General features: G+C 45.0%; 1 protein-coding gene across 2 annotated transcripts in view; it reads right to left on the bottom strand.

Annotated features, from left to right (window-relative positions):
• The window catches only part of LOC311113668 (septin-9-like), an 87392-nt gene that overhangs the window by 48944 nt on the left and 14171 nt on the right, over positions 1-24277 (bottom strand). The window contains exon 1 of one of the 2 annotated variants that reach the window (XM_084156947.1): positions 7067-7173. The exons of the other annotated variant lie outside the window; for it this stretch is intronic. Coding sequence (XP_084013073.1) covers positions 7067-7121 — 55 coding nt within the window. The 5' untranslated portion in view covers positions 7122-7173. Of the gene's footprint in view, positions 1-7066; positions 7174-24277 lie in introns of those variants that run through there. 2 annotated transcript variants of the gene reach the window in all.

Genomic DNA, 24277 nt, shown 5'->3' with positions numbered 1-24277 from the left:
TCTTTAATTAGAATGGGAGACCCAATCCCTTATGCGCTTATAAAACATAACACGGTTATAAGTTATTTCCATGTCCAAACCACTTTGCCACTGGACTCCATCCCCCATAACCCCCCTTTCCTCCCTCTTGTGTTTTATGATTGTGCTGAATGAGTCCAAGGTGGCGGCTACTTTCAACTCGGTCCAGGACTAGGACTTGACTGCCAAATCAGTTTGCTGCTTAGTGCTTAGCAAACAGTGAGCTGGAAGACCATTGGCGTATTCAGTGATCTGAAATGTTCTGAACGTTGCAGATAGAAATAGAATGAATAGAGCTGACACGATTCCCTATTCAGATAAACAGTCAGTCCTTACTTTTCTACAACATACATTTCTATCTGAATGTTCTGTAACGTTACATGCTCTTGAACAGGCCCCAGGGTTGCCTGCATAGAGAGACAGTCAGTATAAGCCTAACACTGAGTGTTATTATCAGAGAGAGACTGTACAATGTATGATTTAATGCTCAATGCTTAAAAACAGTCGGCTGGCTGTAAGACCAAAGACCATGGTTGCATAGAGAGACTGTCAGACACACATAACACTGATAGGACTTAAGTGTTATCATAACATCCAAGATGGCTGCATATAATTTAATATGACCTAGAAATTCAACTTACTCAACGGTCACCATATGCCTTAGAATGACTTGGAAAGAGAGACATTACGGGGATTATTATAGCAAAGAGGAACGTTCCTCGACTCAGTTCTACCATGCGGTTTTCCATGGTTTTCCATACATTCAGAGGTCACTCTTTCCAACATCATTCCACTAGAAGACAGACAGAGAAGAAGGATCACGTATTTCCGAGGAAGCATCCAAGGATATCCCTGTCATGGATTTCACACGTGCTAGATTGGCCTGGGATCACGGTGCGCCAGTATCCCGACGTGAGCGAAGGCCAGACGAACGATACCGTCTCATCCCTCCAGTGAAATGGCATTCCCAGACAATGAGCTGGAAATACAGAAAGTCTCTGTGGAATCTCCTTAACAACAGTTCAGTCTACTTCTCTCTCCCTGTGTAGCCTACCTCGTAGTGTCCAGTATCTCACAGCCTCTTGTGAGAGGATGACCATAACAACAGCCAAAGGGCCAGGCATTCTTCCTGACCAAGAACAAATCTGGGCTGCTGTCCAGGCCTATAACTGGGCCAGCAGAGTTTTTCCTGGTCAGATCATGTGGTCAGGAAAACTCCTGGTCCTAGCATGGCACAACACACTAAGATGGAGGTTCTCTCCCACCTGGCCTAAATAGTAGGGTCCGGGAAGATACCAGTATCGCAAAGAAATGTCTATGGCAAAAATGAAAACACAAAGCAGACCAAACTCTTTGGTACTTTAAAAACCTGCTGTAAAATATTGTGTACTAGCTTGGAAAATAAATAAATGTGACTCTGGATGACAACATAATGATGTTTGTTTCCAACATTATAACTGTTTTCCTAAAGAAGTTAAATCAGCTTCGTATTTTGTTTCCTTGCCACGACACTAATGAGTATCGCGATACTGGTATCGTCCCAGCCCTACTAAATAGGTTTAAATAGAGAAGAAGAAACATACTTTTGTTCTGTCTCCCACCCTGCTAGGCCCAGGTGCTAGCCTTGACTTCCTGTCCCTGTGTGCATCACTGGCGTTAACTCATCTCCTCAAGGACACACAGATACAGATACAGATACAATAATGAACAACAGATTCTGTACAGCTCTGATGCAGCTATAAAGAGATAGGCTTATGATAAACATCACACAGTTATGCAGGTGCTTTTATCTAATGGTTTGAGTTAACACTGTCAGTATGCATTTCACTGTTAGTCTACACCTGTTGTTTACGAAGCATGTGACAACTAAAATTAGATTTTTATGCAGGATATGGGTATCGAGCTGAGAAATGTAACTATTGTGAGAACTATGCTCCAATCAAATGAGACATCAGAACCACAACGTATTGTTTCCTGTTTACAGTCTCATGGTAGTTATAGAAAGAGACTGACTTCATGGTTGTGTTTTGAGCCAATGCGGTGATCTGCTTTCACAGCCAATCAAGGTGTGGGTTCTGACTAAGGTCAAAGAATTCAGAGTCATCACCGCATCCTGTTGTGGGGTTTAGTGAGGCTAGAGAAAAGATTGAACACTGAGGAAAGAGAGGGCGAGAGAGAGAGAGAGAGCCTATAGACTTATACTAAAACTGACTAAAAAGGTCAAGACATGAGGTTGTGTTCTCTAGGGTCCACTGTTGCACTACTGCCCATCAACATCAGTACAGTATCCCACTAACAAGGCCAAGGGACGTCATGGTGGCCTTCATGTAAGAGTCGAAGGCCTTGATCAGTACTCCTTCTCTGAGATACTTTCTGAGTACGGGCCCAGAGTTCCATGGTATGGCGTCTGAGTCCTGATGTGACCGGCTAGATCAGCTTCCTCAAAGAGAGGGGTCTAGACAGGGGCCAGACGGCCTTCAGACGGCATCTTAGAACTGAGGAGTGAAGGGAGCTCTCCTGGGGACCGCAACTCTGAGGCCCAAATGCTAGAGTTTCATCAGTGTGTGTGTGTGTGTGTCTAGTCTAATTTATGTCTATTGGGCTGGATGTGCAAGTCTGTGTTTTGAGGGTTCTTTAGGGGAGAACGGCCAACTGTACTGTAGAAAATATATAGTATTACATATTATCTATGGGATACTGAAAAAGATATTGCCAAATAATATTGCTGACGTTTCTCTGCTCATACAACACCATGCTATTACATTTACATTTTAGTCATTTAGCAGACGCTCTTATCCAGAGCGACTTACAGTTAGTGAATACATGTTTTATTTTATTTTATACTGGCCCCCCGTGGGAATCGAACCCACAACCCTGGCGTTGCAAACACCATGCTCTATCAACTGAGCTACATCCCTGCCGGCCATTCCCTCCCCTACCCTGGACGACGCTGGGCCAATTGTGCGCCGCCCATGAGTCTCCCGGTCGCGGCCGGCTGCGACAGAGCCTGGATTCGAACCAGGATCTCTAGTGGCACAGTTAGCACTGCGATGCAGTGCCTTAGACCACTGTGCCACTTAACCTGAGTGGCGCAGTGCCTTAGACCACTGCGCCACTCAGGTTGTCTCACTGAACCACTCACCCATCTCTTACATTCCAGCCTCGCTCACTTTCTGATCAGTATCACATGACGGTAGAACTATGAGGACGCTGATAGTTACTGTAATACTGCCAGATAATGGTCTGTGAAAACATAAGAGGCATGATGATATAATGCTGGCATTTAAAACTGTGCAGTGTCAGACATATACTACTGTACATACAATGCCAAACCCACTGGCAAAACAGTGATTATGGCTTGAATTAAATGTCTATTCAAGTATTTGAAAACACTTTATCTTGATACACTAACACAAACTATAATGGTAATGTTTAACTCCATGGTACTACATACACACGTTTACGCACATAGCGGTTCTGCCAGTATCAACAGAAGCGGGCTACAACATTATGCAGTGGAATTATAATATCATAGAAATCTTTCAAAACCAAGTCTGACAAGGCAAGGCCAGTGATTGACCGATAAAGTTACACAAATCCTCCCCCTATGATATTTCACTTGGTCAGTCCAAAGCTTAGCCACCGCTAATGTTAGGGTGTCAAACATACACTTCCTCCTGTCTTCTCTGGACAGTGTTGGGTTTATGCTGACACACGCCGTGTGTGACTCACTCGTGGTCAGGCTGATACCCGGTTCAGCACAAAATAATTCTAGTAGAGAGAGCGAGCGAGCGAGACAAAGGGAGAGAGAAAGAAAGATATGGAGGAACTCAAAGCGAATGCAGCTGTTGGTAGTTCAGTAGTAGCTGGCTCCATACCCTTCAGTCTGAACCCCTGGGTGCTTGGCAGGTAAGGCCTAGTTCATTCCTTTGAACAGGCAACAGCCACAGGTTAACGACTATAAAGCCTTCTGTACTGCAGGCTACAGCCATCCTGATTTACATCACTTGTTGACCACTGGAGCCGTTTACAATGTTAGAAGTATCAAGAGTGGACGGATTCCAAACAACACCTGCAGCTATTTCAAACTCCACCATAGCAAACAGATCGTGAGAGGGTTATTCACTATTGATGAGTAGGCCTATTCACTATTTACAGTGAGGGAAAAAAGTATTTGATCCCCTGCTGATTTTGTATGTTTGCCCACTGACAAAAAAATTATCAGTCTATAATTTTAATGGTAGGTTTATTTGAACAGTGAGAGACAGAATAACAACAAAAAAATGGGACGATGGACGGGGCCATGTACCGTCAAATCTTGGGTGAGAACCTCCTTCCCTCAGCCAGGGCATTGAAAATGGGTCGTGGATGGGTATTCCAGCATGACAATGACCCAAAACACACGGCCAAGGCAACAAAGGAGTGGCTCAAGAAGAAGCACATTAAGGTCCTGGAGTGGCCTAGCTAGTCTCCAGACCTTAATCTCATAGAAAATCTGTGGAGGGAGCTGAAGGTTCGAGTTGCCAAACGTCAGCCTCGAAACCTTAATGACTTGGAGAAGATCTGCAAAGAAGAGTGAGACAAAATCCCTCCTGAGATGTGTGCAAACCTGGTGGCCAACTACAAGAAACGTCTGACCTCTGTGATTGCCAACAAGGGTTTTGCCACCAAGTACTAAGTCATGTTTTGCAGAGGGGTCAAATACTTATTTCCCTCATTAAAATGCAAATCAATTTATAACATTTTTGGATTTTTTTGTTGTTATTCTGTCTCTCACTGTTCAAATAAACCTACCATTAAAATTATAGACTGATCATTTCTTTGTCAGTGGGCAAACTTACAAAATCAGCAGGGGATCAAATACTTTTTTCCCTCACTGTAGTTGATTTACTATTCAGCTGATTCAATTTATCAGAGAGCAATAAGAGACCAAGGCTTATGACTTGATGTTGATCTCAGATGCACTCAAAAAGAAGAAATAAAAATCCATACCAATCTAAAAACACACACACTGTCCACAAACATTAAGCCTCTGGAAAATCCCCACACTTCTAGTTTGAGCTGAGAGACAGATAGATAAGTGACTGGAGACTAGACTGGCCAGTAAATAGCAGAGTAGACCTACGTCAGCTGGGCTTCAGCAGAAGTGTGTGAACAGTAGTGACATTTCTACACAGTTCCAGATCAGATACCAGGGAGAATCAGATACCAGCAGAATCCACAACTGTCTGAGAGGACTAAGACTGAGTGACAGAGTTGTTGACATCATCCTGTTACCATGGCACTGATATGGTATTGTTCATCCATTTGATCATACAGTACTGATAATGTAAAGTTAACATTACACTGTACCTACAAAATGTGTGCAACGCAACCCGCATAGTAATAAACTGAGTCTTACAAAAAAGACCCCAGAGATGGTCATAAAAGTGCACACCAAATATACATAAACACATGCCACTTTAAAGAGAGCCCAGGCAGTAGAACACAGGTTTACTCTACCTATTGTTGGCAGGGTAACACACACACAGGCTCTCGGTGGAATTGCCTCTCCCTGCCCAAACGCCCAGTTCCATACTACAGCAGCACGCTCCCTCAGAACACATCATCACTCACTAAAAAACTACCTGGAAATAAACCTACAGATGTGGGAGATAGAGTCTGGTCTGTCCGATATGGAGAGAACACCCATAACCACAACCCTTTCTCTCAAAAGAACAAGGTCTTACCCTCATGCAATGACTGATATTGTTTTAAACTTCATCGACTCTAAACTACTTTCTGAAGCAGGACCACACATCCAGAAGAGTAAATCTAAGGGAGTGACTGATCTGACCAAGAGAGCGAGAACCTAACGCTAATCAAGTTTTGGACTGTGTCCATCTAACCCTAAAGAAATTAATTAATAATACTAACTATGTTCAGTCACACATTCAGATTCTCAGATTTGAGGGAGTAAACACACTCAATGTGTGTGTGGTTTGGTTTAACTATCCTTGAGGGGACCAGAGTCCTCACAAGGATAGTAAAACAAGGAACATTTAGACAAATGGGTACATTTTGTCAAGCCCACAAGGAAAAAGCCTTTTTTAGGCTTATGGGTTAGGTTTAGGGTTACAATTAGGGTTAGAATTAGAGTTAGAGGTTTAGGGTTAAGGTAAGATTAAGGATTAGGGGTTAGGGCAGGGTTTCCCAAACTCGGTCCTTGGGACCCCAAGGGGTGCATGTTTTGGTTTTTGCCCTAGCACTACACAGCTGATTCAAATAATCAACTAATCATCAAGCTTTGATCATTTGAATAAGCTGTTTAGTTAGGGCAAAAAAACAAAAGATGCACCCCTTGGGGTCCGAGGACTGAGTTTGGAAAACGCTGGGTTAGGGAAAATAGGATTTTGAATGGGAATCAATTGTTTGTTCCCCACAAGGATAGCAAAACAAACGTGTGTGTGTGTGGCTTCTGTGTGTGCGGCATCTGTCAGACCTCTCACAGCTGGAGGGAAGGACACACTCGGACCGGAGGAGGAAGAGGAAAGGAGGAAGAGGACAATAACAAAGGAAATCAATGGCAGCTTCACAGGACAGCTAGGAAAACAAAGGAGAGAGACAGAGGACACACTGAGGAGTTGTGAATGAATGGGGGTTTGGTGGGGTGGCCAGATGTGAGGCTTTACTATGAGTCCCTTTAATGCTTTCAGCTGGAAGGTTTCCTGTGGTGAAGTAGCACTGTCAATACTGGGGTACTCTACTGACGTAACTAGCATATAATCAATAACAGACTGGGATTAAGAGACTGAGGGGAACACATGTCCACTGCGCACACACACATGCATTCGTATGCACACGCACACACGCACGCACACACGAGAAACAAAAACAGAGAGGGAGAGACCAGTGCTGTTAAGTGAAGAAAAGGCTAGTGACTCAATTGTAGATTCGATCTAGAATTAGTCCATTTTTGACAGCAGTTATCTTCAGTTGTTAGTCATCACTGGCTGTCGATAGGAACGTCTGTGACAAATAAAAAAAGAGTAATCAAAACAAGACAAACCTTCAAAGTCAGAGATAATTCCGTCCAAGTGAGCAGTAACCTTGGAGTCAGACATCTTGCTGGTTTGATATCAAAGTAAAACAGAATTCCCAAATCCCTTCCCAATCAAGGTAACGTTCCAGAGTCCCTCTACTGATTCTAAACAAATCCCAAATTAGGAGCCAGTGTAAAAAACGAGACTGCTGTGTAGTAGATCTGATCCAAGACCACAGCTTTCTTAAAGGAGCCACTTATTTTTCTCTGCTTCCTATGCCTGGCACTACATCGCAGCGTTCAGTCTTCAGAGAGTGAAAGGCAAGCCCTCCTCTCCTCCCCTCAGAGAAAAGCTCCCTCCCTCTTTTTTCGTGGATCTCCCTGCCTGCAGTCTCCCTCTCAATAAATGTTTGTGAGTGCATGACTGTGTCTGTGTCAAGTCTGATCCCATAACATTGTACAACATGTAAAAAGATCTGAGCCAACAGGGGAAATGTCACACAGCCACTTAACCAACTTAAACCAAGTTCCTGGCTTCATGTAATCAACCAACCCTTCCCTTAGTCAACCAGTCAAAAAGTCAGGCCCTCAAATGGCATTCTTAAACCTCAAGCCACTCAGTCCCACTCCACTCAAGTGAACACGAACTGACCATCTCAGAAAGTACGTCAGTAGTTATAGATAAACATGGAATTGTGCCTCACTACCACTAATTAAAGAACACTCACTTCTCTGGTACTTTCCTAACACATAAAGTAGGTCTGCATCTGCAATGGCACCCTTTTCCCCATATAGGGCTCTGGTCAAAAGTAGTGCACCATATAGGGAATAGGGTGCCATTTCAGACTCATCCTTAGACTCACTACCTCTCTAATTAAAGAACACTCACTTCTCTGGAAGTTTCCTGACTGACAGAGAACGACTGACTACGCTGTAGGGCCTAGAGCGGCTAAGGAGCGAGTCACACACAAACTCGCTCCCTGTAAAAAAACTGTTCCAAGAGAAACACAGGAAGTTAAGATCTGTGGGGATCTCGGAGAGTGCGTAACCTAATAACACAGCGCGGGAATGAGCTTGATAACAAGACAGCGTTTGATCTGGGTGGTGATTACATGTCCTTACGCATGGATTGGGGACTACTTTTTTGGAGTGAGTAACAAGTTCTGACAGCTTGGAAAACTGTTGATGTAAAAACAATAGAAAGTGATGAAAAATAACAGATTGTTGACCTTGTGTTTCTTACTAACGTCTGCACCGCTGTCACCCTGCAGGATATTAGCATTAGGAAGCATTACCAGAGCTATCTGCTTATGATCTCCCGTTAGCATTCTACGCTAACAAAGCAATAGCGTAATTAGCGATGAGTGACTCATGGCTTTTCCAAAGCAATTCACTTCCTATTTGGAGCCAGACATGTTGAGGCCTACAGGAAGTCAACATTTTAATCACACAGTGTATAACACCCTTAGTGGAGCATATGGACCATACAGAGGACCACTCTGATGCCAACAACCCATACAAAGGAAAAAAAGAGCTTGTTAGCAGGATGCCACAACGTCTTGTGAATGTGTACTATGTATACTAGCCTGCTGTATGAATGAAAAGGTATTTTTGAGAAGGTCAATGTCAATATAGGAGCCTGGTCCCACCTGGTGGCTGGCGTCGTCTCACCATAACACCAGGTCAGGAGAGGTCCTGTTGTGTTTTATTGTGTGTTCTGGTTCCTTTGTATGGTGAGTGTCTAGGGACCAGGGCCAGAGGCTGCCAGGTAGAGTGTGTGTGTGTGTGTGTGTGTGTGTGTGTGTGTGTGTGTGTGTGTGTGTGTGTGTGTGTGTCTAAGGACTATGGAGTGTGTGTGTTTTTGATATATACCAGTTATAGGACTGGAATACCTCTGCTAGACTGCTACCATGTTTTTTACCACTTGTGCTGTGTTGGAAAGGTTGCAGTCTCCTATGGATTGTGTAGGGTGCCTCTCAGTGCTGAAAGCAACCATGGGTTGAGTCAGCCTCATAAGTAGGCACATAGCCACATTCTGTGTGTAACCGGTGTGTAGGCGTGTGTGGTTTTGTGGTGTGTGTGGGCGCGCGTGTGTACATGCTCACTAACCCATGCATGTGCATTCATGTACACATCTTTGTTCAAATGTAGCAGTGTGTGGCCCCCTGGTACACAGCCCCAGTGGCAGGACCCTAAACCATATGCCACACAGCCTCAGTCCTCAATTAAACCAAAACACACAGTGTGAAATACACACCTTCCCAGACAGCATATATTTATCTAAACACGCACGCAAACACACACACACACATGCAGATGATGGCTCCCTCCCAGGCATAGAGAGACAGATTTTCAAAACAACATCTGGAGCGTGTGTGTGTATGTGTGTATGTTTCAGTACCCCTGAAATAGCCCAGTAAACAGTGTTTGAAGGCTCAGGGCTAAACTGTAGAAAAATCCCCACCAAAACAATACAGCCTGGTCCTGGATCATGGGAGAGAGAGAGAGAGGAGACAGGAGAGCTGTGGTGTAGATTCATGTTGCTTGTGTAAAAGGGTGCCGGTTTGTCAGTACAATGTACTTATAGGATAGCCTGGTCTAGGACTCTTCACACATTCAACTATTCACACTGACTACTTCACATCATCCCTCCACAGTATTGACTTGGGTTAGCTTTGTCACTTACTGTGTAGGCCTCCTAATACTTCACTGGTTGTACCTGCAGACTTGGTTGTCAGGTCAATTTCAGATGAATAGGAACACACAACCATAGATGTTCATCATCAGGAAGTGACACAAAACCAGTTGCCCAATATCAATTCCATTTATGAGTGTATGTGTGTGGGATTAGACAGTTTCTCTAAAATGACACCTTTTAAAAAGTGATTGTCCTGACCTTTCAGTCCAGACAGCGTGGCAACACTACACTGCTGACTGCTGATGGAATTAACAGAGCTAAATTCACATGGCTTCAATAAAAGCTTGAGTAGAGAAACTCTACGTAATTAAACGGTATAATAAAACTCAGAGAAAGAGGGAGAGAGAGAGAGCGACAGAGAGAGCGAGAGAGCTGTCCAACTATAACTCGTAAACACGCCAGGCCTCCTAGCCTGACTGGATCATTTCACACTTTGCCCATCAGGCATAAAATACACTCTGTGCGATGAAGTGTGCCTTTTCACACGTCATGTTATGCTGCGTTTAGACGAGGGACGCAAAAACCCGTCATACCACATCAAATCACATTTTATTTGTCACATGCGCCGAATACAACTGGTGTAGACTTTACCGTGAAATGCTTGCTTACAAACCCTTCCCAACAATGTAGAGTTTAGAAATAAAATAGTAACACAAGAGGAATCAAATAAAGCACACAAGAATGGAGCTATATACAGGGAGTACCAGTACCAGATCAATGTGCAGAGGTATGAGGTATTTGAGGTTGATATGTACATGAAGGCAGGGTAAAGTGACTAGGCATCAGGATAGATAATAATAAGGTATTTGAGGTAGATATGTACATGAAGGCAGGGTAAAGTGACTAGGCATCAGGATAGATAATAATAAGGTATTTGAGGTAGATATGTACATGAAGGCAGGGTAAAGTGACTAGGCATCAGGATAGATAATAATAAGGTATTTGAGGTAGATATGTACATGAAGGCAGGGTAAAGTGACTAGGCATCAGGATAGATAATAATAAGGTATTTGAGGTAGATATGTACATGAAGGCATGGTAAAGTGACTAGGCATCAGGAAAGATAATAATAAGGTATTTGAGGTTGATATGTACATGAAGGCAGGGTAAAGTGACTAGGCATCAGGATAGATAATAATAAGACAAAAATAAAGAACAGAACATAGCGAGACAAGAAAGCAAGAAAGATGGCGATGGCAAAAGCAAGTCAGCACAATGGTATGCATTGCCATGGTGATTTCAGTAAACAAACAATGCAAATCAACATCCGGTAAAAAAACAACGCTATGGCAGACGGCAAAAGTTTAAATATTTGAACTCTGGTGGCAAGTCCCGTCTACCGTTGCGGCTAACTGTCGTGCTCTCATTGAAAACAATGACATCCAGTTTGGCATCTACCATCTAAACGTACCATTATGGAGGTCGTCGGGTAAGCTTGGTCGTCGGGTAAGGAGGTCGTCGGGTAAGCTTGGCGTCGGGTAAGTTTGGCTTTATACATAGCTTGGGCTTTGTCGAGTAAGGCTTAAACTATGTATTTAGATTGTAGTTAGGTATTGTAGGTAGGTATCGTGGGATGTTGTAGGTAGTTGTTGTATGTAATTATTGTAGGTTAGTATTGTATTCGGCGGTGCCGGGTGTAGCACGAAGCTAGCTAGCTAGCTAGCTCACCACCTGGACTAGCTGACTAGCTGGCGAGTAGCTATTAGCAACGGTATAGTTGTTTCACGCCTGAGAGTGCCTGTAATTACGCCAGCTGGCTGCCTGCAACGATTACATACAATAACTGCCTACCATTCAGCTCTTTCTAACCTCATTGTCTGAACCGTTAACGTTAGGTAGCAAGTGGCTACTGTGCTTGAAAATTAGCAAGCTTGTTGCAACCTGGATAGCTACTTGTAAACAATAGCTGGAACGACCGAGCGAACAGACGCGAACTGGCTGAGTCAATTCAGTGGCTAGCTTTGCACTTGGCTAGCTAACAGTAGCTGCTAGGGGTAAGTCATAACCTACACTTGTGTTTTGTTTTTTACATATTGATAGCCCGAGTCGCTCAAGGAATTCGGGACATGGGTGACTAGTTAACGTTAGTTTGGCTCTCTCTGTGTGTTCGTGCCGTGAAAGGAGGGGTTCTTCTTTGTCTGAAAGCAATGGCTAGCTAGTTTGCTAACTATTCTAGCTAACTAACTGGCTGAATAAGTTGACGACGGACTCGCTCAAGCTGTCGGGACTAACCCACAACGTTAGACACGGACACGAACGATCTGCTTGTGTGTTGATACACTGGTGGTTGTTGTGGCTGAGTATTGGCGCTAAACCCTGCTGCTGGAGACCGGCATGCTAGCTGGCTGTGGCGTCTTATGACGAGGTGCCCGGACGTTTTTCACGGAATAATACTGCACCTAGTTAGCTAGCTGAATAAACTAGGTTAGTCTATTCCTAGAAAACATTGAACCGCTGTAGTTTACAACAATTATAGTTTCTGAGGTGGAAGTTGGGAGAGTTATATTTGGGAGTTGTGGTGAGGGAGGCCCCGCTCTCTCCTTTCCCAGATGTTTAGTTCATTTTATTCCGATCTCCTCTGCATTATTGTAGCCATCTGCTGCAGCCTGTCAACTATGCCTCTGCCTATCCCTGTTCTCTCCTCTCCGCACAGGCTACACAAACGCCTCACACCGCGTGGCTGCTGCCTCTCTAACCTGGTGGTCCCTGCACGCACAACCCACGTGGAGTTCCAGGTCTCAGGCAGCCTCTGGAACTGCCGTTCTGCTGCCAACAAGGCAGACTTCATCCCAGCCTATGCTACCCTCCAGTCCCTCGACTTCTTGGCGCTGACGGAAACATGGATTACCACTGAAAACACTGCTACTCCTGCTGCTCTCTCCTCGTCTGACCATGTGTTCTCGCATACCCCGAGAGCATCTGGTCAGCGGGGTGGTGGCACAGGAATCCTCATCTCTCCCAAGTGGACATTCTCAATTTTTCCCCTGACCCATCTGTCTATCTCCTCATTTGAATTCCATGCTGTCACAGTCACTAGCCCATTTAAGCTTAATATCCTTGTCATCTATCGCCCTCCAGGTTCCCTTGGAGAGTTCATCAATGAGCTTGATGCCTTGATAAGTTCCTTTCCTGAGGATGGCTCACCCCTCACAGTTCTGGGGGATTTCAACCTCCCTACGTCTACATTTGACTCATTTCTCTCTGCCTCCTTCTTTCCACTCCTCTCCTCTTTTGACCTCACCCTCTCACCGTCCCCCCCTACTCACAAGGCAGGCAATACGCTTGACCTCATCTTTACTAGATGCTGTTCTTCTACTAATCTCACTGCAACTCCCCTCCATGTCTCCGACCACTACTTTGTATCCTTTTCTCTCTCCCTCTCCTCCAACACTACTCACTCTGCCCCTACACAGATGGTAATGCGCCGTCGCAACCTTCGCTCTCTCTCTCCCGCTACTCTCTCCTCTTCCATCCTATCATCTCTTCCCTCTGCTCAATCCTTCTCCCTCCAATCTCCTGATTCTGCCTCCTCAACCCTCCTCTCCTCCCTTTCTGCATCCTTTGACTCTCTATGTCCCCTATCCTCCCGGCCGGCTCGGTCCTCCCCTCCAGCTCCGTGGCTTGATGACTCATTGCGAGCTCACAGAACAGAGCTCCGGGCAGCTGAGCGGAAATGGAAGAAAACTAGACTCCCTGCAGACCTGGCATCTTTTCACTCCCTCCTCTCTACATTTTCTTCATCTGTTTCTGCTGCTAAGGCCACTTTCTACCACTCTAAATTCCAAGCATCCGCCTCTAACCCTAGGAAGCTCTTTGCCACATTCTCCTCCCTGCTGAATCCCCCCCCCCCCCCTCCCTCTCTGTGGATGACTTCGTCAACCATTTTGAAAAGAAGGTTGACGACATCCGATCCTCGTTTGTTAAGTCAAATGACACTGCTGGTCCTGCTCACACTGCCCTACCCTATGCTTTGACTTCTTTCTCCCCTCTCTCTCCAGATAAAATCTTGCGACTTGTGACGGCAGGCCGCCCAATAACCTGCCCGCTTGACCCTATCCCCTCCTCTCTTCTCCAGACCATCTCCGGTGACCTTCTCCCTTAACTCACCTCGCTGATTAACTCATCCTTGACCGCTGGCTATGTCCCTTCCGTCTTCAAGAGAGCGAGAGTTGCACCCCTTCTCAAAAAACCAATACTCGATCCCTCCAATGTCAACAACTACAGACCAGTATCCCTTCTTTCTTTTCTCTCCAAAACTATTGAGCGTGCCGTCTTTAGCCAACTCTCTTGCTATCTCTCTCAGAATGACCTTCTTGATCCAAACCAGTCAGGTTTCAAGACTGGTCATTCAACTGAGACTGCTCTTCTCTGTGTCACAGAGGCTCTCCGCACTGCTAAAGCTAACTCTCTCTCCTCTGCTCTTGTCCTTCTAGACCTGTCTGCTGCCTTTGATACTGTGAACCATCAGATCCTCCTCTCCACCCTCTCCGAGCTGGGCATCTCTGGCGCGGCTCACTCTTGGATTGCGTCCTACCTGACCGGTCGCTCCTACCAAGTGGCGTGGCGAGAAGCTGTCTCCGCACCACGTGCTCTCACCACTGGTGTCCCCCAGGGCTCAGTTCTAGGCCCTCTCCTATTCTCGCTATACACCAAGTCACTTGGCTCTGTCATATCCTCACATGGCCTCTCCTATCATTGCTACGCTGACGACACACAACTAATCTTCTCCTTTCCCCCTTCTGATAACCAGGTGGCGAATCGCATCTCTGCATGTCTGGCAGACATATCAGTATGGATGACGGATCACCACCTCAAGCTGAACCTCGGCAAGACGGAGCTGCTCTTCCTCCCGGGGAAGGACTTCCCATTCCATGATCTCGCCATCACGGTTGACAACTCCGTTGTGTCCTCCTCCCAGAGTGCGAAGAGCCTTGGCGTGACCCTGGACAACACCCTGTCGTTCTCCGCTAACATCAAGGCGGTGACCCGATCCTGTAGGTTCATGCTCTACAACATTCGGAGAGTACGACCCTGCCTTACACAGGAAGCGGCACAGGTCCTAATCCAGGCACTTGTCATCTCCCGTCTGGATTACTGCAACTCGCTGTTGGCTGGGCTCCCTGCCTGTGCCATTAAACCCCTACAACTCATCCAGAATGCCGCAGCCCGTCTGGTGTTCAACCTTCCCAAGTTCTCTCACGTCACCCCGCTCCTCCGCACACTCCACTGGCTTCCAGTTGAAGCTCGCATCTGCTACAAGACCATGGTGCTTGCCTACGGAGCTGTGAGGGGAACGGCACCTCCGTACCTTCAGGCTCTGATCAGTCCCTACACCCAAACGAGGGCACTGCGTTCATCCACCTCTGGCCTGCTAGCTCCCCTACCTCTGCGGAAGCATAGTTCCCGCTCAGCCCAGTCAAAACTGTTCGCTGCTCTGGCACCCCAATGGTGGAACAAGCTCCCTCACGACGCCAGGACAGCGGAGTCACTCACCACCTTCCGGAGACATTTGAAACCCCACCTCTTTAAGGAATACCTGGGATAGGATAAAGTAATCCTTCTACCCCCCCCCCCCCCCCTTTACTCCAACCCCCCCCCCCCCCCCCCTTTACTCCAACCCACCCCCCCCCCCCCCCCAAAAAAAAAAAAAAAAAAAAAAAAAACGTTTTAAAACATTGTCAAGTGGTTATCCCACTGGCTATAAGGTGAATGCACCTATTTGTAAGTCGCTCTGGATAAGAGCGTCTGCTAAATGACGTAAATGTAAATTATTGTAGCATTCCCTACATGTTACATTAGCATTTTCCACACTTTCAAGGAATGTTTGTTCCACTGGTGCAAGGCCCAGTCAGACCCATAGATCATACAAGGGTCAAACAAGAGCTGGCCCTTTCTGTGATACACCTCCAAGACTACCAGTATCCATTGACGAATATATCATGACTAACCTAACCCCAGATTTGACCCCTGTTCCGTCATTTCCATATAATAGCCTAGTACCAGCCAAACTCCCAACACCAAAGGTGGGGCTTCCATAGAGCCTGTCCACCCAGTTTCCTACTTTCCTGTTCTCAATGTCCAGGGCCGTGTTCTTTGGGCCCGGTCTTATCCTAGTGGAGAAATAATAATATTAGCAGACAATAAAAGGTAGGGTGCAGAGAGGTGGGAAGGTAGAAGTGTCGACAGCTGACTCATGGAGGAAATCCTGTACACTGCTATTATGGAACACAAAGAGCCTTGCAACTTCCTCTACAGGGGCTAGCCATTGGGTAGTGTGTGTGTGAGTGGAGTCTTGCATGTGTTTGTAAGTCGCTCTGGATAAGAGCGTCTGCTAAATGACTTAAATGTAAATGTAAATGTTTGTTGTGCTGTGTCTTTAGAGTACTGCATTGGCTATCGTCAGCATTCACTGCACTGTTTAAATTGTGCAAAACCCAAACTAATTCAAAGGAATATTCACATACAGCAGCTGAAGGATGAGTAAGCTGATGTGTGACACACTGAACAGGCCTTGTGTTGATCCAGAGCATGTAATAACCAGTGTTCAGAGCAAAGCCCTTTACTCAAGGGCTATCTCCACCTCCCTCCCTCTGCATTGACCTCAACAGGTCTATCAACTCACACCTCAGCCACCAATAGCCTGCCATGGCTGTGATGAGTGTCACCCAAAAGGATATCCTGTACGGATCATATCTCTATCTCAATGTCACAATACAGACATTTACATGGTATTTCTGATCTCCTCTCAGTTCAAGTATTAAATGTCGGTTTTCATTTTTCCGCTGAAGCAGCAGCCAGTGACATTGAGTGAGTCTGCCATTAGAGCACAATGTGCTGACCATATGTAGAGATGATCAATGAGACGTCACATTGAACATATTATCTTAAATCCTGCACAGCCGAGCGTAGACAGGCTACACCATGGCCGTAACTCTGAGGTCTGATGCTATGGGTTATAGCAGTGAGGTTTGAAACACAAGTCTTAGCGGGACATTTTGGACCTAATACTGTAGCTCATATCGCTCTCAAAACAAGTCAAGTGTTTTTTGGGGGGAGAGTTGGTTGTCATAGCAACACATCTAAAAACAACCCCGTAAAAAAATTAAGAGTTGAGCAGAAACAGGAAGTTGCTCAGCCCAGGGCTTCCTGGGTGAAAGGCAACTGCTGCCACCAAACGCTCGAGCTGTGGAACAACCTCACACTTATCCTCACCCCCACCAACGTCCGACTTTGCTAAATTCTTCCAACTCACACAAGAAAGAAATCCCTGTCTGCAAAATATGAATCATCCACATGGAACTTTTCACAGAACTCAGTGAAATGGTGGTGCACTCCACTGACTGCCTGCAGAGAGAGACAGGAAAACTCACATAGCAACACTGCCTCCATGTGGTCTAATCTAGAACTATACAGTGACAGCAGATGCATTCTGAGCTGAAGTGGAGCCATCTCATTAGCAGCTGAATGAAGGCTAATTTTCAGAGTGACGCTCAGTTTGATATCCGACGCTAATCTCCACAAGCCTGTTGGATTAGCCTTATCATCTTAATCCAGACTGAGCCCATATGGCCAGTTTAGAAGCCCCTCTACATGCAACACCCATCAAAATACCAATGAAAGATTTGATTAGGCAGGTCTATGGATCAGAGATAGGAGATAGCCTCAGTCATAGCACTATGTGTAAACAGAGAGAGTGACATTAACAGGGGAAGTGGAGGAATATCAACCCTGAAGCTCAGAGCAACAGCGGGGAGGACACAGAATGACAAGACACTCATTCTGACAGGACACATTGTGTGGGACGTACTATGCTTTCCTGAAAAGACGCTAGCGGAGGCCACAACCGCAAAAAAAGCATATTAGCGACGACATGAGACATGAGCTCATGCCTCATCCCATAACTAAAAATAGACTTTCCCATCATCATAGTTAATCCAGATGACTGAATCCAAGCATAAACTCCCTCGTATGCATGGCTATGACATTATTCAGAGTTAATCATGTCTATAGCCTGGCTCCCACATCAGGGTCAGCTGTAGTGAATCATTATCCCATCTTATCCAATGCAATCCTACTGCAATGCCTCAGTCACAAATTGCATATTTGGTTTGTGGCTTTTACACATATCTTTCCATAGTAGTGTCCAGGATACCTTGTAGTCATGGGGCTTAAGGATTTAAATAGTAGTTATATATCTGACACTTCTTCACATGATGCCCACTCACTCTCACGCACACTCATGCAGACAAGCACACTCAGTAAAGGCAACCATACAGTATCTCACAGCTGACAGTGCCAGAAAGAGAGACAAAGATTACCAGCTGAAGCAACAGTAAAATGTTACAACTCAACCCTTAAATGGAGAGAATTTAAAAACAAAATAAGTGTCCAAAGTGAAAAGACTGAAATCATCATTAGAGCAGATGATAAACTTGTGGAATTTACTAGCAAGATGAATTTGTTAGTTCTAAACTCTTTCAAACAGTAGTGAGGCAAGCAGACTAGACAGACAGAGTGCCCCAGCGCCTACTGTACTGCCCGACTAAGCAAACAGAACCCTGAATGACTCGTGGCTTCCTCTACACAGGCGAGGCAGCAAACTTTAAAGTTACCAAGTGAGTTAGAAAAGAGAGAATTAAGCAGCTTTTCTTCAACGAAAAAGACTCCAAACTATGCACAAAAAAAAAAACGTTTGAGAGCCCAGAACTTACCGGCTATTCTGTCTCGCTCCATTACTCACTCGCAGCCTCAGATAGCCACATGTAACGTCTGTCTTTTTTCTCTCTCTACCTCCCTTTTTTGCTGGAGACTTCCCCTTTCTCTGTCTCTCTGACTTAGTCACCCCTCTCTCTCTCTCTCCCCCTCTCTGCCTCTCTCCCTCCCTCCTTCTGTAGTTCTAATGTCTTCAATCTGCCATGATAGCGTTAGTACTGTGTGGCCATGTGCTGATCATATAAAAGTTATCTCGCTCTCTTTTGTTATTTTGTTTTTCTTCTCCCTCCTCCCTTGACCAGTCGATCCATGTTACTGACTCTCCACTACTAGGACACTAGAAGGGTCCTGGTACTCAAGCACCCCGCTACCTCTATTCAACGGCCCCCAATCCCCTCTCACACACACAAATTCCCTCTCTGATACTGTATGTGTAGGGACCTTCGACACCATCCTAAGACGCCATGGTTACAATGTAAACATTGGGTAAACGGATGAAGAATACTCTCAAAACAGTATCAGAGTTATAGAGGAACTTTAACATTTCCTGATCAGAGACTGTGTATTCTATCCTCCCAGAGTAGCTCCAGTTCTCTTGACTGGGGTTTAATCAGTAAAAACAAACACTGGAGTCACTTAACAGACCTGGAGCATTCCATAGTGCCCACCCCTAACCCCACTCCATTTCCAACCCCTCCCCTAACGTCGGGAGAGCAGGACACACTCTGACCTCTGACCCTCCACCTTGCTCTCCGGAGAGGTCACTTAGCGAGCCGCCGTCTGGGCGAGAAAACGGACAAACAAACACACCCATGTGTGTGTGTGAGAGTGTGAGTGAAAGGGAGAGGGTGGTCCAAGTTACAAGCTCTCCACTTCCCTTTCCATTTGTTCTCAAAAGGGACATCCGATCCCTTCCTAGATACTGCAGAGTAAGCGACTTTAGCTAGCCAGAGTTAGCGACTTAGCTATCTAGATAGCTTTAGCATAAACATGACTGGAGACAAACCCTTTGGCTCTTTCAGATGAATGTGACCTGTCCTGGGCTGTTTTAGTTTAGTCTACAGGAACCGCGGCTGGGTGAGGACAGTGATATGCTACAGTTGCGATATGGCAAGTTGTTTCTCTTGGCTCGCCCCGATGACAAACGCCCGGCTTTATCTGAGGTGAGATGATGATACAAGAGACGGGGCTGGGGATGATGTACGTGTCGACGGGGGTTTGTCATACGCTGTCAAAAGCATAAAATTGAGCCAAACTTTGCACTGGAATAACAGTCTCTCTGCCAAAGAGTGTGATCAGAAGTGAGTTCACACCCATTCATAATAAACTTCTCTGGGATTTCCACTCTGTCTTGTAAGATACTGTTTTTAAATAGCTCAATCTACTGTATGAGTGACCCAAGGAAGTTGGAACCAGTCATGAAAGGGTGCCCCATGGCTAATAGATTACAGAGTTTTGTGGCACACACACACACACACAAACACCCCACTCTACACACACACACACCTGATCCTAGTGGGAATGAGACAGTCATGGATGAGCAGTGGGGTTATGTGTATCTACATAGCCCTTTTAAAAGAAACCTGTTATCTAGGGTCCCTTCTAACCCAAACCATCTCTGTGGAGTTGTATGTCTCTTCCCCCTCTGCTGCACCTCCTGCCTCTGGCTCTCCTCACTCCCCCACTGCTCATGTCATATGGCCATATGTCTGTGTGGGGGAGTAGAGGGACTGGATGGAGGGATAGGGGTGTGTGGATTTGTGTTTGTGTGTCCATATGTGTGTGTTGGTGTGTCCATGCGTGCGCTCTCACACAAACACACACACACACATACACACTGTGTGGTTACTAAAGGTCACACAAAGAAACAGATCAAAGCTACTCTGGATAAATTCTCACCTTTTTGATGCTGAATTAAAGAGGAACTCAGTCATAAGGAAGAAGCCAAATTACATCCACATGGTGTTTTTCAATGTTACGTAAGTCTGTCATAAATAGAGGCCTGATTTGAGGCCCCTGGCTGATTCCGCCTCATCCTGCACTCTGTGTGTGTGTGTGTGTTTTAGCGTGTGTGTGTGTGTGTGTGTGTGTGTGTGTTTTAGCGTGTGTGTGTGTGTGTGTGTCTCATGCTGCTCAGTCCTCAGACATTTGAAGCAGAGAAAATCAGGGTCAAGACTAGCAACATAAAAAAACACCCTTCCCTTTTCCGTTAAAGCTGTTGAGCAATAACAAAGTTAGTAGAACGCAATGACTGCTTATGACATGTTTTAATTAAGGAGAACTCTTTAGGGCAGTCAAATGGCAGCACTAACCCAGTCTACCCTGGAACTAGTCAGTGCTCAGCTGGTCAGGCGAGATAGAGTCAGACCCTTGGCCTGAGCCCAAAAGCACTGTGGTCTCTCACACACAGACATATGCAAGCAGGCACGCACGCGGCCACGCGCACAAACACACACACAGAAACACATATATGCACACGTGAGAATCTGTGACTTCTTATTTGTAACACTCAGACAACTAACAAGACAGCAGTATCTTTTGGTGTCACACATTTTGATTTGTGATATGTGTACAGCATTTAAACAGTGGTGCTACGGTAAGCCAGCTCTGATTCAACGTTGGTTTACTATAAGCCTCAACAGGGCTGTACTGTAGTGGCTGCATGCTGAGACCTAATGGAGGAGAGAGAGACCAGCTCCAGTGTCTATCTGTAGAGAGAGGAGAGAGTCCAGCTCCAGTGTCTATCTGTAGAGAGAGGAGAGAGTCCAGCTCCAGTGTCTATCTGTAGAGAGAGGAGGGAGACCAGCTCCAGCATCTATCTGTAGAGAGACGTCATTGAGCTTGTCTGGTGCTTTAAGCTCACTGTTTGATGAAATAAGACACATATGACTCAAGAGGGAGCCAGAGATCAAGAAACCAGAAGAAGAAAACCTTAACCTGTCCCGATCATCCAACCCCCGCTCCTGCTGCCTTTCGCAGATTCTGACATTACTCTCCTGAAGTTGCCGGTAATAGGCTGCACGAGGAGTCGGCAAACTTTCTCACTTGGAATGCCAATTTATCTTACCATTTCTACTGATCTGCGTGCCAGTTATGGTTTTCATATGCACATTTTCGTGGAACAGTTTCATTTCATTTATAATAACGTCTTCGTATCTCAAAATCATTGTCATGTGGTTAATCAAAATTCTATCCAAATCTAAATGAAAATAATACAAACCTAAAAAAGGCCTGTCTGCAACGAACTTGAAACATTGTATCAACTATTAACTTGGGTCTGGCCTGAAGCGCCTTGCAACATTGTATAAATGATTCTGGGCCCTCAGCTGTAGGCTATTTGCGCAAGGGATAAGAAGTAATCAAGTAGGCCTATTTTATGACGTTTCCACTGGATCAGAGCATGACATTTTCCCTTTCACGCTGAGTGGTTTTCAAAAGGGAGAGAGCTGGAAAGATTTTTCAAATACATTGAGGAATTATTGTCATTCTCAATGGATGTAAAAACAGACTTTGTTTCCTCACTGTTTGAGGTGAAGAAAACTTTACTTTGAGAAACCTATAGGTTTACTTCTATGCGTAATAAGGTGCGCGTCGATACTCGACATTGACTGAACTCGTAAATGGAATGAAATAAACCAAAACGTGTTTCTTACAAGTGTAGCATAGGTTAAGTGCTCTGCAAACAACGTGTCCACTCCTACAAAGAGAACGGTAAAAGACTGGAATAATAATATATTGAATGCATTAACAGACATTACCGTAACCAAACAAAGATTGTAGATTAGAAATGATAGGAATTAACGGTAAATGTACTACTGGTGATATACAGTTGAAGTCGGAAGTTTACATACACCTTAGCCAAATACATTTAAACTCAGTTTTTCACAATTCCTGACATTTAATCCTAGTAAAAATTCCCTGTCTTAGGTCAGTTAGGATCACCACTTTATTTTAAGAATGTGAAATGCCAGAATGATAGTAGAGAGAATGATTTATTTGAGCTTTTATTTCTTTCATCACATTCCCAGTGGGTCAGACGTTTACATACACTCAATTAGTATTTGGTAGCATTGCCTTTAAATTGTTTAACTTGGGTCAAATTTTTCAGGTAGCCTTCCACAAGCTTCCCACAATAAGTTGGGTGAATTTTGGCCCATTCCTCCTGACAGAGCTGATGTAACTGAGTCCGGTTTGTAGGCCTCCTTGCTCGCACACGCTTTTTCAGTTCTGCCCACACATTTTCTATAGGATTGAGGTCAGGGCTTTGTGATGGCCACTCCAATACCTTGACTTTGTTGTCCTTAAGCCATTTTGCCACAACTTTGGAAGTATGCTTGGGGTCATTGTTCATTTGGAAGACCCATTTGCGACCAAGCTTTAACTTCCTGAATGATGTCTTGAGATGTTACTTCAATATATCCACATAATTTTCCTTCCTTATGATGCCATCTATTTTGTCAAATGCACCAGTCCCTCCTGCAGCAAAACACCCCCAAAGCATGATGCTGCCACCCCCGTGCTTCACGGTTGGAATGGTGTTCTTCGGCTTGCAAGCAACCCCCTTTTTCCTCCAAACATAACGATGGACATTATGGCCAAACAGTTCTATTTTTGTTTCATCAGACCAGAGGACATTTCTCCAAAAAGTACGATATTTGTCCCCATGTGCAGTTGCAAACCGTAGTCTGGTTTTTTTATGGCGGTTTTGGAGCAGTGGCTTCTTCCTTGCTGAGCGGCCTTTCAGGTTATGTCGATATAGGTCTCGTTTTACTGTGGATATAGATACTTTTGTACCTGTTTCCTCCAGCATCTTCACAAGGTCCTTTGCTGTTGTTCTGGGATTGATTTGCACTTTTCGCACCAAAGTACGTTCATCTCTAGGAGACAGAACGCGTCTCCTTCCTGAGCGGTATGACGGCTGCGTGGTCCCATGGTGTTTATACTTGCATACTATTGTTTGTACAGATGAACGTGGTACCTTCAGGCGTTTGGAAATTGCTCCCAAGGATGAACCAGACTTGTGGAGGTCTGCAATTTTTTTTCTGAGGTCTTGGCTGATTTCTTTTGATTTTCCCATGATGTCAAGCAAAGAGGCACTGAGTTTGAAGGTAGGCCTTGAAATACATCCACAGGTACACCTCCAATTGACTCAAATTATGTCAATTAACCTATCAGAAGCTTCTAAAGCCATGACATCATTTTCCTGAATTTTTCAAGCTGTTTAAAGGCACAGTCAACTTAGTGTATGTAAACTTCTGACCCACTGTAATTGTGATACAGTGAATTATAAGTGAAATAATCTGTCTGTAAACAATTGTTGGAGAAATTACTTGTGTTATGCACAAAGTAGATGTTCTAACCGACTTGCCAAAACTATAGTTTGTTAACAAGACATTTGTGGAGTGGTTGAAAAACGAGTTTTAATGACTCCAACCTAAGTGTATGTAAACTTCCGACTTCAACTGTATGTAATGGGGAATTGAAAGACACTAACAATGAAACGCAAACAATTCACACAATGAAGTTATGAAACAATGAATGTGCACAAATTGGCAGGAGAGAGCGCATTCTGGAGAGAGACGTGCATTGTGCAGCCACACTCCCCTTCTTCTTTGTACTGTGCCATCCCCACGGCCTCCGTAATGGATTAGCTCACTGAGATGAGCGCAAATAAGACAGGTGTCTCGTGTGCCATAAGAAAAATATATCTATATTTGCTACTGCTCGACAACAACAAAAAATCTCTGTTGACCAACAGCCTATCGACCAAACAATCGACCAGTCGAATAATTGGAGTCAGCCCTACACTGCACACAGACACACACACG

This window comes from Coregonus lavaretus, assembly GCF_964263955.1.
Source record: "Coregonus lavaretus genome assembly, chromosome: 40".
NCBI classification, from domain to species: domain Eukaryota; kingdom Metazoa; phylum Chordata; class Actinopteri; order Salmoniformes; family Salmonidae; genus Coregonus; species Coregonus lavaretus.
Note: the sequence above shows the minus strand (reverse complement) of the source record. Positions and strands in the feature narration are given on the sequence as shown.